This window comes from Anoplopoma fimbria, chromosome 18 (assembly GCF_027596085.1).
Source record: "Anoplopoma fimbria isolate UVic2021 breed Golden Eagle Sablefish chromosome 18, Afim_UVic_2022, whole genome shotgun sequence".
Taxonomy (NCBI): Eukaryota; Metazoa; Chordata; class Actinopteri; order Perciformes; family Anoplopomatidae; genus Anoplopoma; species Anoplopoma fimbria.
Window position 1 is genome coordinate 3,547,449 of NC_072466.1, and position 13,709 is coordinate 3,561,157.

Sequence of the window (13,709 nt, forward strand, 5' to 3'; positions counted from 1 at the left end):
TCTTTCTTTGGCGCTCCTAAAACACCCACAATCCTATGCTCGCAATTTTTTATGCTTGTCCCCCGATTTGGGAACATGAATATTCTTGTAAACGTTCACTAACTTCCCCTCAGCAGTCCGCCGTGATCTGTTTCTGAGCAAATTTGAGGCAAGATTTTTTTCAATAAAGTTGTTTTCACTCGTATTAGATTATACAAGGTTTAACCTAAAAGGATGCTCACTGAGCTATAGCACTCGGAAACAGCGGTGCAGTTCCACTCTGCAAATTAAGGCTTAATTTTGACAAAACCAGACTTGGTATTTTTTGTTGTTTTTTAAATTATGTGTGTTTCACAATCAGTGAGGTAAAAATGCTGTTTTTTTCAATGGTGTCTGGTTGCTTTGAGGAGAGCATATTAATGCCATGTTTTTTACATTTATGAATTTGAATATTTGTTAAAATTCCTGTTAATTTATTGATGTACTTTTTGATAGGTCTACATGTTTTGAATCTGTTAAAATTGTTCTGAGGAATGCAAAAACAATATTCATATTAGAAATTGTGCCTTGCATCCGTAGGTTCACATGTTCAAAAGGCTGGCAGATACAGCTGGCAGAAAAACCCCTTACAACGAAAGACGACCCAACAGAGAACAAAGGAACAGCTGGTATAAATAGTGACTCACTAGTCGGGGAAATGAGAACAGGTGATCAGTGCAGGACTAATGAGGGCCAGGTGAAACTGATCAGGGTGGGGCAGACCATCAACAAGGTGGGAACACACAAAGGGTAAATAAAACCAAACATACATTTACAGCCACAGCACTTTATGATATCAGATATTGGATTTGAGCATGATTTCAAAAACTAAATTACTAATAAATCCATCTGCCGATCTTGAAATCTGTTCAGGAAGAGATTTAATTAACCTGTAGCCCAGGGGGTCCAGGTTCTGATGCCAAATTGCAAAAAAAAAAATACCCCTAACCTCTCTTGATTCCTTCTTTAATTACACTTACAAAATGAATATAGTTTGCTTCACATATCTAATTCCCCTATATATTCGGAGTCCTCAGTAGCTGAAAGGTAACAAACAGCTGAATAAAACCAGATGAAGTATGAATTACACTGAATGGCAATCTTGAAAATGCATATTTAAAGGTACGTATACATACATATGGAACTTCCTAGACTGTATTTTATTGTCTCACAGAACCTGAATATATATAATGCCCCAAGCTGTTTTGGTCTAAACAAAAAAATGTTTTATATTCTGTGTTAATTATCATCACCTTGACACAAAAGAGGCCACGTTAAGTAGCAAGTTATCCAGCTACAGTAGACACCTTGTTGATCTGTTAAGATGCAGACTTTGGGTTATGATGAAGGCAGAATGATGAACAATTTACAACAAGGTTTTTACTTTAATATTTAAACGTTTTTACTTTAATATTACTTTTAAAAGTATACAATACACATGAGTCCTCTTTGGTTGTCTGTACATTGAAAAATGCAACAAATTACAGCAAAAAACTCATTTTTGCTTTATTTACAGTATAAAGATCTTACAAAATATTGGCTTTAAAAAGGGAAAATGTATTATTAAATATCACTACAGGACAGTACATGTCAATTTTTCCTGGAACCAGTTTTAGATGGATACACTCCTAAGTCTTCTTCCTAGCATAGCATAGGCATGAATCTTGTCATTGCACGGAGTAGTTATGACCAAATCGGATTCAGTAGGGCTGAACACGCTCAGAGTCCCGGAGCTCAATACAGCCATTGTACTTGTAATGGAAGACCCGTTATTCTTTTCTGAGGGTGTATCCATTTCAGGGATATCTATGTCTATCTCTGTCACCGAATCAAGTTTTGGACTGGAGATGACTTGCCATCTCCTCAGAATCCTCTCCAGAGTATCAGCCTTTGACCCCCAAAGTGCTTCGTAGCATTTGGGTAAAAAATGGCAGAAGATGATGCCATAAGTGGACACCAGAATGGCCGAAGCCTGCACAGAAGAGGCTGCTTCATTGTTGGTGATATAGACTGGGACAAAACACGCCCATACAAACAAGTACATCAGCATGCTAAAGATTATGTAGCCTGTTTCGCTGAACTCCTGCGGAACCTTCCGGCCTTTGACGGCCAAGAGGAAGCCAACCAATGCTAGCAGAGCTATGTAGGCCAACATAATGCCAAAACCAATGTATGTGGGACCTTCACTGCACTGGATTAGTTTGCTCATGCTTTGTGGGGACGGAGGAGTGGGATCAATATTGGGGGAATCAAAAATCAGCCAGAGAAGACAGATGATCCCCTGAAGAGAAGTTATGACGATGACGATTATGGTCGGCTTGTAGAGTTTGTATAGCCGCCTGTTTGCCAGCTGACCAAAGGGAAGGAAAGCCAGGAAGATACGGTAGGCCTTGACTAGGATGCAGGACACACACAGGGTGAAGCCCATGGCATACATTAGCTGGTGGGCCCGGCAGAGGTGCACACTTGGCTTACCCATGAAGCATATCACACTTGCGAAGCTCACCGACAGACCAGCCATCATCACACAGGACAATCTCACTTCGGCTCTTTTCATTGGTCGGGAATTTCTGTACACCAAAAAGATAATGAAGGTAACAAACAAGAGCAGGATGCCAAAGGCTGTGGCTGCCAGCATGATGATGGGATGAGTATCCGTCCATCGGAGGTAGATCTCAGCTCTTGGCCTGCATTGAGCCCAACCCTTGAGAGACCAAGTTCCATTGGGACACGCTTTGCAGGTACGAAGATCTGTTAGAGAAGATGGTGATTAGGCAAAATCGTGGTTTATTTAAAACAAATGTACTTTAAAAGCTGCCAGTAATTTACTTTGAAAAGAATCCTCAAGTGGAAAGAATTATTAAAATACCCTTTGAGCACAGCGAAAACGCCATCTGTAAGGGCCCCAGTGTCTTAAATTGGTTTATAATTTGAGGTTAAATTGGACATAAAGTCAGTATGTCGATGAGTCTTACCCCAGGTGTCTGAAAAGGTCCCCTCCACACAAAGTCTGCAGTCGTAACAGCAGGATACGTTCAGGATCTTCTTCACTGAGCCAGGGGCGCAGGGCTCTGAGCATCTGGACTGAGGGATCTGAGAGGGCAAAACAAGGGAGAAAGAGAGTCACTGTAACTGGGTAGTCTTTAGAGAGATAGCATGTACATGTTTAAGCTAACCTTTGTTCCACTAAACTTGGTCTTGGTTATGAAGATATAAGAATATCTACAACTGTAAATTTACAGTACAAAGTTAGCATTCGACAGCTACAGCTTCCCTGAGTCCCATACATTCTCTCAAAATCATTCATTCATGTTGTAACAATCAGTTGTTCATGTATAATATCTGAACCCAATGTGTCGAATACTGCAGCTCTACGTATTCAGGGCACGTTTATATACGCTCTTTACATGCATGGTGTCTTTCCAAAATAAAACTTCCGTCTTCACAGTTAGGTCTAGGAAAAGTGTGACTCCCATGACAAAAAGACAACTTTTAGTTTTGCAAGTGACACAAACAGCGGTTTCCTGGGTGAAAGTCCTGTGTTTGTATGACTCATGCATCTCCTCTCCCAACCATCTTGGGTTGATTATCTTGCTCTTCATACTACTTCATACCGTTGCTCGAAGTGTCTAATAAGGACACAGGCATAAGAACAGGTTGATCAACTCGAGAGGGAAGTTCAAACCGACCTATTGTAGTTATACAAAACGCAATGAATCCTGTTACTACATTGACTATTGCAGCAATCAAATCTGTAAGTGGATGTTGTGAGTACGCTGTTGACTTACCGTGGTATTGGCTGTTGAGAGCCAGCTGATATTTTTGACATTGACCTCTATTTCTTTCTTAAGGACATGGTATCTCCCAATCTTTTGAAATTGTCTGTGGTGTCCATCTTGTTCCCACATGATGAGTTCATAAAAACTTGCGAAATCACCATTTTTGTCAAAGGAGAAACTGTGGTTGTCAAACTCGAACTTAACTTTCTTCAGTTCCCGGAGAAGCTGCAAAGCAAAAGGGTAGAAGGTCAATTAAAAAGGTCTGTTTGGAGAGATTGGTCACCTTATCATTTGATTTCCCAAACTATTAATCATCTGATGATGATATCAATTCTCACCTTCCATGGCGGGAAATTAGTTTCTCCCAAGCATGATGAACTGTTGCACTTCAGTAGCTCTTTGAGAGCATTTGCTGTGGCCCAGACTGCTACTCTGTGCAGGAAGGCTTCACTGGTATCCAGAGCATTTACGAGATAGTCATCATTTTGCTCTTGGGGATCCGTGGAAGTGCATGCATTGGCAGACCTCATGCTCAGGTGATCAGGGTTGGGACAATAGGATGGAGGCTTGTTTGAGAAACATTCTGAGCTGCAGTTGAATCTCAGGTTCTTGTATTCTTCGATAAAGTGGTTGTACCCTCCTGGGGTTGCTGTCAGATTCTTGAGATAATCATCAAATGATTTACTCTTCTTTGAAATAAACGTAAAGCCCAAGATGTCTCCAACCTTGTTGATGCCCTCCATTTGGGCGAGAGACCTGCTCTTAGACCAGGCATCACTGGCAATCCAGATCCTTGAAGTGTTGGTTCTGATCATTTCCTTAAAGAGGGCCTCCACCAGTTCTGCCTTAAGGATCAGCAGAACCACCTGGGCATTGGAGGAGCGGATCAGCTTGGCGACTCGCTTGATACGTTGCATGCTGAGTGAATGATCAAGGTAATGAGGCACCGACTCCTGGTAGGCCAAGCACACCCTGTTTTCCTCAGCATCCCTGAGGAAACTCTGGAAAGCTTCAGTGCCGTACTCGTCGTCCCCGTACACAACCCCGACCCAGTTCCAGCCAAAGTGATTCATAGTTTTGGCCAGTGCTTTGGTCTGATGCTCGTCACTGGGAATCGTGCGCATGAACACTGGGTAGCGCAACTTATTACTCAGGTCTGGTGCAGATGATGTGCTGCTCAGCTGATAAAGAGATTATAAGAAAAGATCGAAAAAATAATGAAAAAAGAATTAGAATTACGTTTATTTTGCACCCAAAAGTCCCCTCAAATCACCAAATTTCCAACAACAGTAAGTGTACATTTTAAAATCCTAGGGCCCTTTCACACCTACATCGTTTTGTATGGATTTTTGTACTTTTCAGTTTGATCCGAACTAAAATTACAGGCTTGAAACCACGATCCCTTCCAAACAGCCAAACCTTGGTCCGACAGAAAGAGGTGATCCTGATCAAAGTGATCCATGGTTCAGTTCTTTCTATTGTGAAATCTTTTAAATTGGTCGGACTTTTGGAACATTTACAGTAACTCTGGTATGGTCTGGTCTGGTACAAATGCAGCTTAAACATTAAAGCCTCCACAAGAAATACATCATTAAATGTAATATCATAGGCATGAAACACCCTCAGAAAGTCTTATGATAGCAGAATGAGTGATCATGAATGAGAACCTAAATGCACTAAATACTTGGCAGTTAAAAGTACTTGCTGATCAGACAGTATTTGTGACTTACTAGAGGGACCATGTACACATTCAGCAGTTTGGCCACAGCGATGGACACCTCAGAGTACAGAGCTCCTAAAATGATCTTGACTCTGGGCCTGTAGTCGTTGTAGTCGCACATCACATTCTGAGAGCCGTTGACATCGAGCATGTGACCCACACTCTGCAACGCCTTGCTTGCAGAGGAGCATGTGTCACACATCAAATACCCGAGACGCACTCCTGGGAGGAACCCGGCTGCATTTACTGCCTCGATTTCATGGATAACGGCCAAGGATCTCAGAAATGACTCCCAATAAAAACTGAAAATGTGTAGCAAAAAAACAGCTGTTTACAAGATTTTTTCTACATGTACATCTTTAAAGACATTTTGGTTCGAGGTGTTTGAGTTCATACAGGAAGTCCTTAGAAGACCACACAGGGGGAACCTACAGGTGAAAATGTTTTAAGATGAGAAATATTTATGAGTGTCTTCAGGATCACAACACTGAAGAAAGAAAAAAAGACCACACCCCCAGCCTTAATTGACCCTTCGCTATTCCCGCCCCTCAAACACATATTGGCCAATCATAGCGTAGCATCAGCCAGCCTCAACTATCCAGCCTCAACTATCCAGCTCTGCTCTATTTATCCTCTCACAATTTTTTGATTTTCTTCATTTTCAGGCTTGTTTTGTGGATTTCGAGCAATGGCATGGTAAAACATTGTGTAATAATGATACTCGGTACTCGTGAATCAGTTTGACGTCCTGGATATATCCTTTAAAAGCATACTGCAGAATCCCTCAATCTTTACAAGAGTCTTTACGTTGAAATAATCATATTAAGAACATAACAATGAGTGAAAATATGTTTTTTTATTACACTGTTTAGGTTATTACACCTATCACAAAAATAATTAAAATGAACATTATTAGGTTATGCCTTTACACACATATATTTCCCCATGTTTCTTTTTTTAAATATATTTTTATAAACACACTATTAATGTATTTTTCAGCTGCTTTATTTTTCATATTTCTATTATGTCAAATTTATTAGTCACTTTCCACATTGTGCATTTTTTTTAAATGAATATGGCTGTATGAAACGCAAACAATTTTGTGGGGGTTCAAAAATTATGATATGACAAAAAAATAAAACAGTTAGGGAGTAATAATAATATTAAGGGGAAATAAACATGCTCTTTTTGTTTACTACAACCTACACACTTAAAAATAAATGATATATTTCCTGACACATAAATGAAGGCCATCTAATTTAGCAAATGTACATTTTCTTGTACTCACTCTGCGCAGTGGAAGCTCTCAGGTCTGATCCGCTCATGGAGAGCAATCACTTTACGATGACACGGCAACATTATACCAATCAGAACATCTCCAGGAGCGTGAGCGCCGCAGACCGACTGAGCAAAGTCACATCCATCCACACGAGCCGGGATGCTGCTCAGTATCATCAGAGCCCAGAAGAAGCTGCCCGGCCGACCACACATCTGCATCCTGAATGGCCTCGGTGAAAAAAAACACTTGTCTGTAGGAACACTTTGCTCTCATGTGGACTTTGGGTGGTGCTAGACATGGTAGCTGGCAATGAAACCTGTTTTAAAGCGGAACTGAAAAGAATGTCTCATGCCTCAAGTGTCATCCTCCAGACACTTCATTTTCAATCAGGAGAGACTTCAATAAGATTTTAACAATGATTTATTACACATGCCTAAGAATGATAGTACAAAGTCTTTGGCTATTGGACTCCATGGCCAAGCCGTGTAACAGAGGGGCCCAACGCTGAGATCAGCGAAGCACAATCCCCCGAGAGTTCAGACACTGGTGGTGGTGATGATGACGAAGGGACTTCCTTCAATCCCAATGCTGCCTGTGCTGACGACTGGCGGTGACTGGGGTGGAGGAGGGTCACGTCTGTCATATGCTGAAATGACAACTTTTGACAGCAATGATGTGATTGGCTAAAGGAACCCTTGGCCAAAACTGGTTGGTTAACTCTTCTTACGTAAACGCCCCCCAATCACCTGATAGAGTATTCACGGGGACAGAGTGAATGAGTATATGACTGAACAGGAATATAAAGCTAGTCTTCCTGAATGAACTGACGCTGAGCTTCATGTGTGCTGACACAAGGAAGTAAAGTACTAAAAGTATCTGTGAATGACTCAAGTGTTGCGTAGAATAATAAGGAAGACTGTTTCTGTGGTTCCCAAAGGGAGGTCCAGGGTTCTGCAGAGGCCCTTCTTGGTGGTCGTCACAATGAATGAACGGATTAGTTATTTATTTGCCACTTAGTCTCATGAAAACAATAACATTCTCCTATCCTTTTTGAACTTGTATGCTCTTTGTTTTTATTCTGATATAGCTAGGCCCAGGTGGAGCTCAGTGCCTGTTTTAAAAACAGGTTTTGTTGGGATGTCATTCCATCTTTTATTCAGGTGAGTTGAATGCTTCTCCTAGTCTCAATTCTCCATGCATGCAGCCGTGCAATTTCCATATCTGTAAATCCTTAAAAATTAAACATAATCGTGGGAACGATTTCATTAAACTGAGGTGATGAATCCTATCTCGTGCTGGTAAAAGTTTTACCAGTGACACCTAAAACCATCCAAGAGAGGTTTCAAGACTCTTTATTTATCTGACACCCATCTACTCAGTATAAATGTCTGATTCAACAACTTCATTTATAACATTTTCATTTTTTTTGTCAATTTCTAACAAACAATTCTGAATACTGATATCCAAACTCTTCACATAGTCAGCACAGTGAATGCAGAAATTGATTGGTCAGCTGCTGACTATGTATCTCTGCATAGTGAATATGTATAGTTCTGTCATTGCCTTTTTTTAAAGTGCAAAATATATAACATTTCTGTGACATTTATAACATTTTTATATATATTAATACGCTAAAATGTGATATCTGTAGGTAGGTCTAAGTTCAACATGGACTGAGTATCTTACTGCATAATGATGATCCAGAAACCTTTATTATTGCTGATAGAAAACAGTAGTATAAAAGTGATGAGTCTAAATTATAATGAGATCAAAATGTGTGAAGGTTCACTTTTATAGTAGTTAATTTGACTTAATTTATCAGATTACAAATAATAATTGCTCAAATCTAAATTCATTAATGAATAAAATGCTATCTAATGGAGCTAGTGATGGTGTCATGTTTAGTACTGAAACTGTAGTTGCATTGGACAGCTTTGTCTATCTGCAGGATCATGAAAGGAGGAGGGACCTTTGTGATTAAACCTTGGACAAACCTGCCCTCTGCTGGTAAATTACAGCCAGACATGTTGCAGATGCAGGAGACTTCACACAGCTCCAGGAGGAGCACAGACTTTCAGCCAGGAAATGAAAGTGATACAAAACCTCCACCTGAAGCTTTAAAACCCATTCAGCTAGTCGTCCAGTTCATGCCCTAAACACTGTTGTGGATGCCCTCTGAGCAAAGCAAATGTCTTAAATGATACATATACACAATTTATTTGATGTTCTTTCAATGCAAATATTTAAGTTGAAAAAAACCCAAAACATCAGACCATGAGACAGACAGGACAGTCAGCCTATCTGACTCCAAACAAATCATTATGCAAATATCTGTTATCCTGACTGTGTCACTGCATGCAATTACAGTTTTGTCATATGTGTTTTTGCTAAAAGCTCAATGAAAACACAAATCACATGTGATTAAATCATTAATTAGTCTTTAAAGTTTATGTTCATTCGATAAAAAGTGTATCTTTCACCAGTCTCCTGTTGGCCTGCGTTACTGAGCCCTATACCACATGATATCTTTTTAATCTTTCTGATCTCATCTTTCATCATTGCTCTTATGAGAAATTGCGACTGTTGCTCATTTGTTGTTATTTTACCATTACATTAAATAGGAAACGGATACCTAACAGCACGAAACCCAAAGAACTAATCTCTGAGGAGGGAGGTGTAAAAGACACCCTTATATTCTTACTTACAAATAGTTAATTATTCGGTTTTAGGTCTGTGTATAACAAAAATATTGTATTACTTAAATATGTATTAATGAAAGAGTTTCCTCATTTGTCTGATTTTGCTGGGAATCGGACCTGAGGATTGGCATTTAGAATAACTATATAGAAACAGCCACTTTCCTTGCTGATGGTCAATCGATTGCTTATGTAGGTCAATTTTTCAGGCAAATTTCCCCGCTGCGGGACTAATAAAGGATTATCTTATCTTATCTTATCTCATGGAAGCATCACTATTTAATCAAAACTATTTTATAAACAGTTAAACGTTCCTTTTGGTAACTTTAAATCTCAAATGTCACACACAATAAAGACTTGAATATAAGAATAAGAAGCAGTTCTATCATGGGTGATGTTTTGTTTATGTTGGTGGTTCTCATACCAGAATAATCTAAAACACAAATGCATTAAAGACCTTTTACTGACTCACAGGGATCACGTTTCTGTGTAAAAGTCACAACAGGTCCTTTTCACTTGAGTCCCAGTGCAGGTTTGCAAAGCTGTTACTTAGCAAACGTATCCAGGTAATAGAGTCAATAATGGTCAGCTCACCCAAGTTACATAGCAACATGTCTGACTCACTTACTCTGAAGTGCTTTCTGTTCATGTAGGTTTCATTTTCTTTGTTTCAGGTTTTGAGATCTGTTTCAGTGATCTCTTTTAATATTAGACCAACACGTTGCATAAAACAGTGAAATCTGTGATATGGTGCAACAGACAAAATACATTTCTGATTAAATAAGTAAGTTCACAATAATTAATTAAAGTAATTCCTAATCAATAAATACCCAATTCATAGAGAGTAGGAGCAATGGGGAGGTCACTTGTTGCCTCCAGCTCATTTTCTTCATGGGGTTAGTCCGTCTTTTAGTTAAGCATAATGGAGGGGTAACACTTATAACTCTTCCATTTGTATAATGCATTATAAATCTACGTATAATGCATTATAATCTGCTTATAGCACTGTATTCTTATAGTTATAAGAACTCATAAACGTCCATTATGATTTACAAAAACACATTATAAAGCATTTAAAGGATTTAAAAGGTAAATTATATCATAATTGTCACAGATGTGGTATGGACCCAAGAGCAGTACGACTGAGACGGAGTAGTGTTCAGAAGCTTTATGTAAAACGGGACAAACAGCAGACATACAGGCAGGGTCAGACTCACATAGAGGAGAGCGCTGATCCGTCAGGGGAACAGGCAGACAGAAACCAGAGGAAGCGGAGGCTATATTCGTGGTCGGGGACAGAAGGCTAAGGCGGCTAACCGAGGCAAAGGCAAGGCAGGGAAGTCCAAGCAGGCAGAGTCGGCAACAGGAAGTCAGTCCAAGGGAAATTTCTGGAAGGTCTGGCATGAATGTGGCGAACGATCTGGCCGCAAGTTTTTTGATGAGGTGGGTGTGGCAGACAGGTGCACTGAGTAATACTGATTAGGTGAGGGATGGTGTGGTGAGAGAGAAGGGGCTGGGCTGTGAGCTGGAAGTGGAACTGGCCGGAGTGAACTCCTCCGAGGCCACAGAGTCAGAAACCTTGAAGGCTGAGGCAAGTTGGACGGGCAGAACCCCTCTGGGGGGGCGAACTGGAGGACGACCAGGCCGACGGGGCCTCTCTGGGGGTCGGCCACGGTTGTAATACAAATTTATTTTTACTGAGTGACCAGCAATTATGAAGTATTGTGATGCTACATTATAAGTCATTATAAAATGCTTTATAATGTGTTATGATTATTGTTATAGAGCATTATGACTATATAGAATTATGAATGCTATAAGCAGATAATAAGTATGTTTATAATGCATTATAAGGGCTTCATAGAAAGATCTACCAGTGGAGTTTACTCAGTTATTTAGATTGGGAGCTGTGGCAGAAAGCTCTAGAAAAAAGTTGGATTGAGTCAAGCTTTGTTTTTGTCAAGCTTGTAAATCAAGATTAACCTCCCGTACTGTGTCTTCCTTTGTTTGTTTCAACAAATGTGTTCAATGGCATTCATGGAGTCAAGAAAGATAACATAGGATCAACAATTGGATTCCTATTTATTTAAAAATAATCAGTCATCCAAACAGTTTGTTTTTTTTAGTCACCTGACTGTTCTTTAATGATCTATAAGATCACGTTCTCAAACATTACAATCAAATAAAACCCAAATAAATTAGAAATCAACAGTAACACAGTAGACCGTCATCAGAGTTGGTCTACTCCTGATAGGACACAGTGGCTTAAACATTAGTAGTATTAGTAGGTAACACTTTAGCACGAGGTTAGACAAATAAACTGCTTATTAATGCCTGGATTAGTGTAAAAAAATAAAAATATGGCTGTTTATTCCCTGGTTATTTCACTGCTACACTACAATCAGCATGCAGTTAATTAGATCAGTGTGATGAAGTCACCTCTGTAGATAAGATTCATTCATCTGTTCCCTGATTGTGTTTATTTGTGCAGCCCTATAATGAAGTGTTACCTTTTTGTAGCCACACACACACACACACACACACACATCATGCTAAAATAGTGGAGCATGCATCAATGTCACACTGAGGCTACACCACCACCTTCTGGCTCACAGGAAGGCCCGGTGGTTTGAGGGAGGAGGGGATGGGCAGCTCCTGCAGGCTGTCCGGGAAGGTGGCCGGGCTCAGCTGCCTCAGGACGGTCTGCATGGCGGTGAGCACCAGTGGAGCCGGTCTCCTCTCCACCAGGTACTTGTAGGTCTCCTCTCCCAGCAGATCGCTCCAGAGCTCCGGCTCCCTGCACAGAGGCCCCTTCATCTTGAAGTCCACCTTGGGCATGAACATGAGCAGGTTGTCCAGACACTGCCTCCTGCTCTGCGTCTGCGCTCCGTGCGTCTGGAGCTTCTCCAAGATGACATCCAGAGGCGTCAGGCCATCTCGGTCGGGGGTGAGAGGGCAGGAACCGCTCCCCAGCAGCATGAACACCGCCTCAGGTCGCAGGAGCTCGCAGGCCAGATGCAGAGGGCTTCTGCCATCCTCCAGGTGGAAGCACCCAGATCTGTCCATGCAGGAGGAGGTGGATGAGGTGGATGAGGATGAGGAGGATGCACTGGTTGTCCGGTGCGTCTCCTGCAGGATGAGGCTGAGGATGTAGAGCCGGTCGTAGCGCACAGCCATGGCCAGGTGAGGAGCTGCAGGTGAAGGGCAGCAGCAGAAGCGATCCCCGGGCCTGGCCAGAGCCTCCTCCATGTACCGGCTGAGAAGATGCCGTGCGTAAAGCTGGTGGTCGTGGACTATTGCGTAAAGCAGCGCCTCCGACGGGCTGTACGTCCTGGAGCACCCTGCGTCCTCCTCCTGGTGAAACGCCTCCATGGTCCTCATGTCCTCCAGCATCCAGACCGGCTTCAGGTCCCGCACAGCCCGGTAGAAGAGCAGCGAGAAGGACCGGCGGTGCTTCTCCAGGCTCTGCGCCGCCGAGCCGACGGTGACAGAGGCCATGGCGACCCCGGGGACGGGTGTCCTCAGCGGGCTACACGGCGTCCTTCATCGCTCCGGAGACGTTAGTCCGAGAGCTGCGGGGGGACAGGAGACAAAGACTCTCAATGTCTCACTACAATGTCTCACTACAATGTCTCACTACAATGTCTCACTACAGTGTATGACTACACAGACCAGAGGCTGAAGAGAGACGCTCCTGTCAGAGGAGACGTTCACACAGTGACGCTCACATTCCTGAGCTCCTGACAGCTGCTGCATTCACTCCTCCCTCTCTCTCTCTCTCTCTCTCTCTCTCTCTCCTCTCTCTGCTCTCTCTCTCTCTCTCTCTCTCTCTCTCTCTCTCTCTCTCTCTCTCTCTCTCTCTCCTCTCTCTCTCTCTCTCCCTCTCTCTCTCTCTCTCACTCCCTCTCTCTCTCTCTCTCTCTCTCTCTCTCTCTCTCTCCTCTCTCTCTCTCTCTCTCTCTCTCTCTCTCTCTCTCTCTCTCTCTCTCTCTCTCTCTCTCTCTCTCTCTCTCTCTCTCTCTCTCTCTCTCTCTCTGCCTCTCTCTCCTCTCTCTCTCTGCCTCTCTCTCTCTCTCTCTCTCTCTCTCTCTCTCTCTCTCTCTCTCTCTCCTCTCTCTCTCTCTCTCTCTCTCTCTCTCTCTCTCTCCTCTCTCTCTCTCTCTCTCTCTCCTCTCTCTCTCTCTCTCTCTCTCTCTCTCTCCCTCTCTCTCTCTCTC

At 42.0% G+C, this 13,709-nt stretch overlaps 2 protein-coding genes across 2 annotated transcripts; both read right to left on the minus strand.

Moving 5' to 3' along the window:
• Nucleotides 1–1,630: 1,630 nt before the first annotated feature.
• On the minus strand, nt 1,631–7,014 carry LOC129107550 (G-protein coupled receptor family C group 6 member A-like). The gene is made up of 6 exons (XM_054619052.1): nt 6,806–7,014; nt 5,528–5,819; nt 4,136–4,978; nt 3,807–4,022; nt 2,994–3,111; nt 1,631–2,769 (listed from the first exon to the last, which is right to left on the minus strand). The coding sequence occupies exons 1-6, from the start codon at nt 7,012–7,014 to the stop codon at nt 1,631–1,633; spliced, it is 2,817 nt and encodes a 938-aa protein (XP_054475027.1).
• A 4,589-nt stretch (nt 7,015–11,603) lies between these two features.
• On the minus strand, nt 11,604–13,232 carry zgc:112001 (uncharacterized protein LOC550384 homolog). The gene has a single exon (XM_054618021.1). The coding sequence runs from the start codon at nt 12,988–12,990 to the stop codon at nt 12,082–12,084; it is 909 nt and encodes a 302-aa protein (XP_054473996.1). The 5' UTR covers nt 12,991–13,232; the 3' UTR covers nt 11,604–12,081.
• Nucleotides 13,233–13,709: the final 477 nt, after the last annotated feature.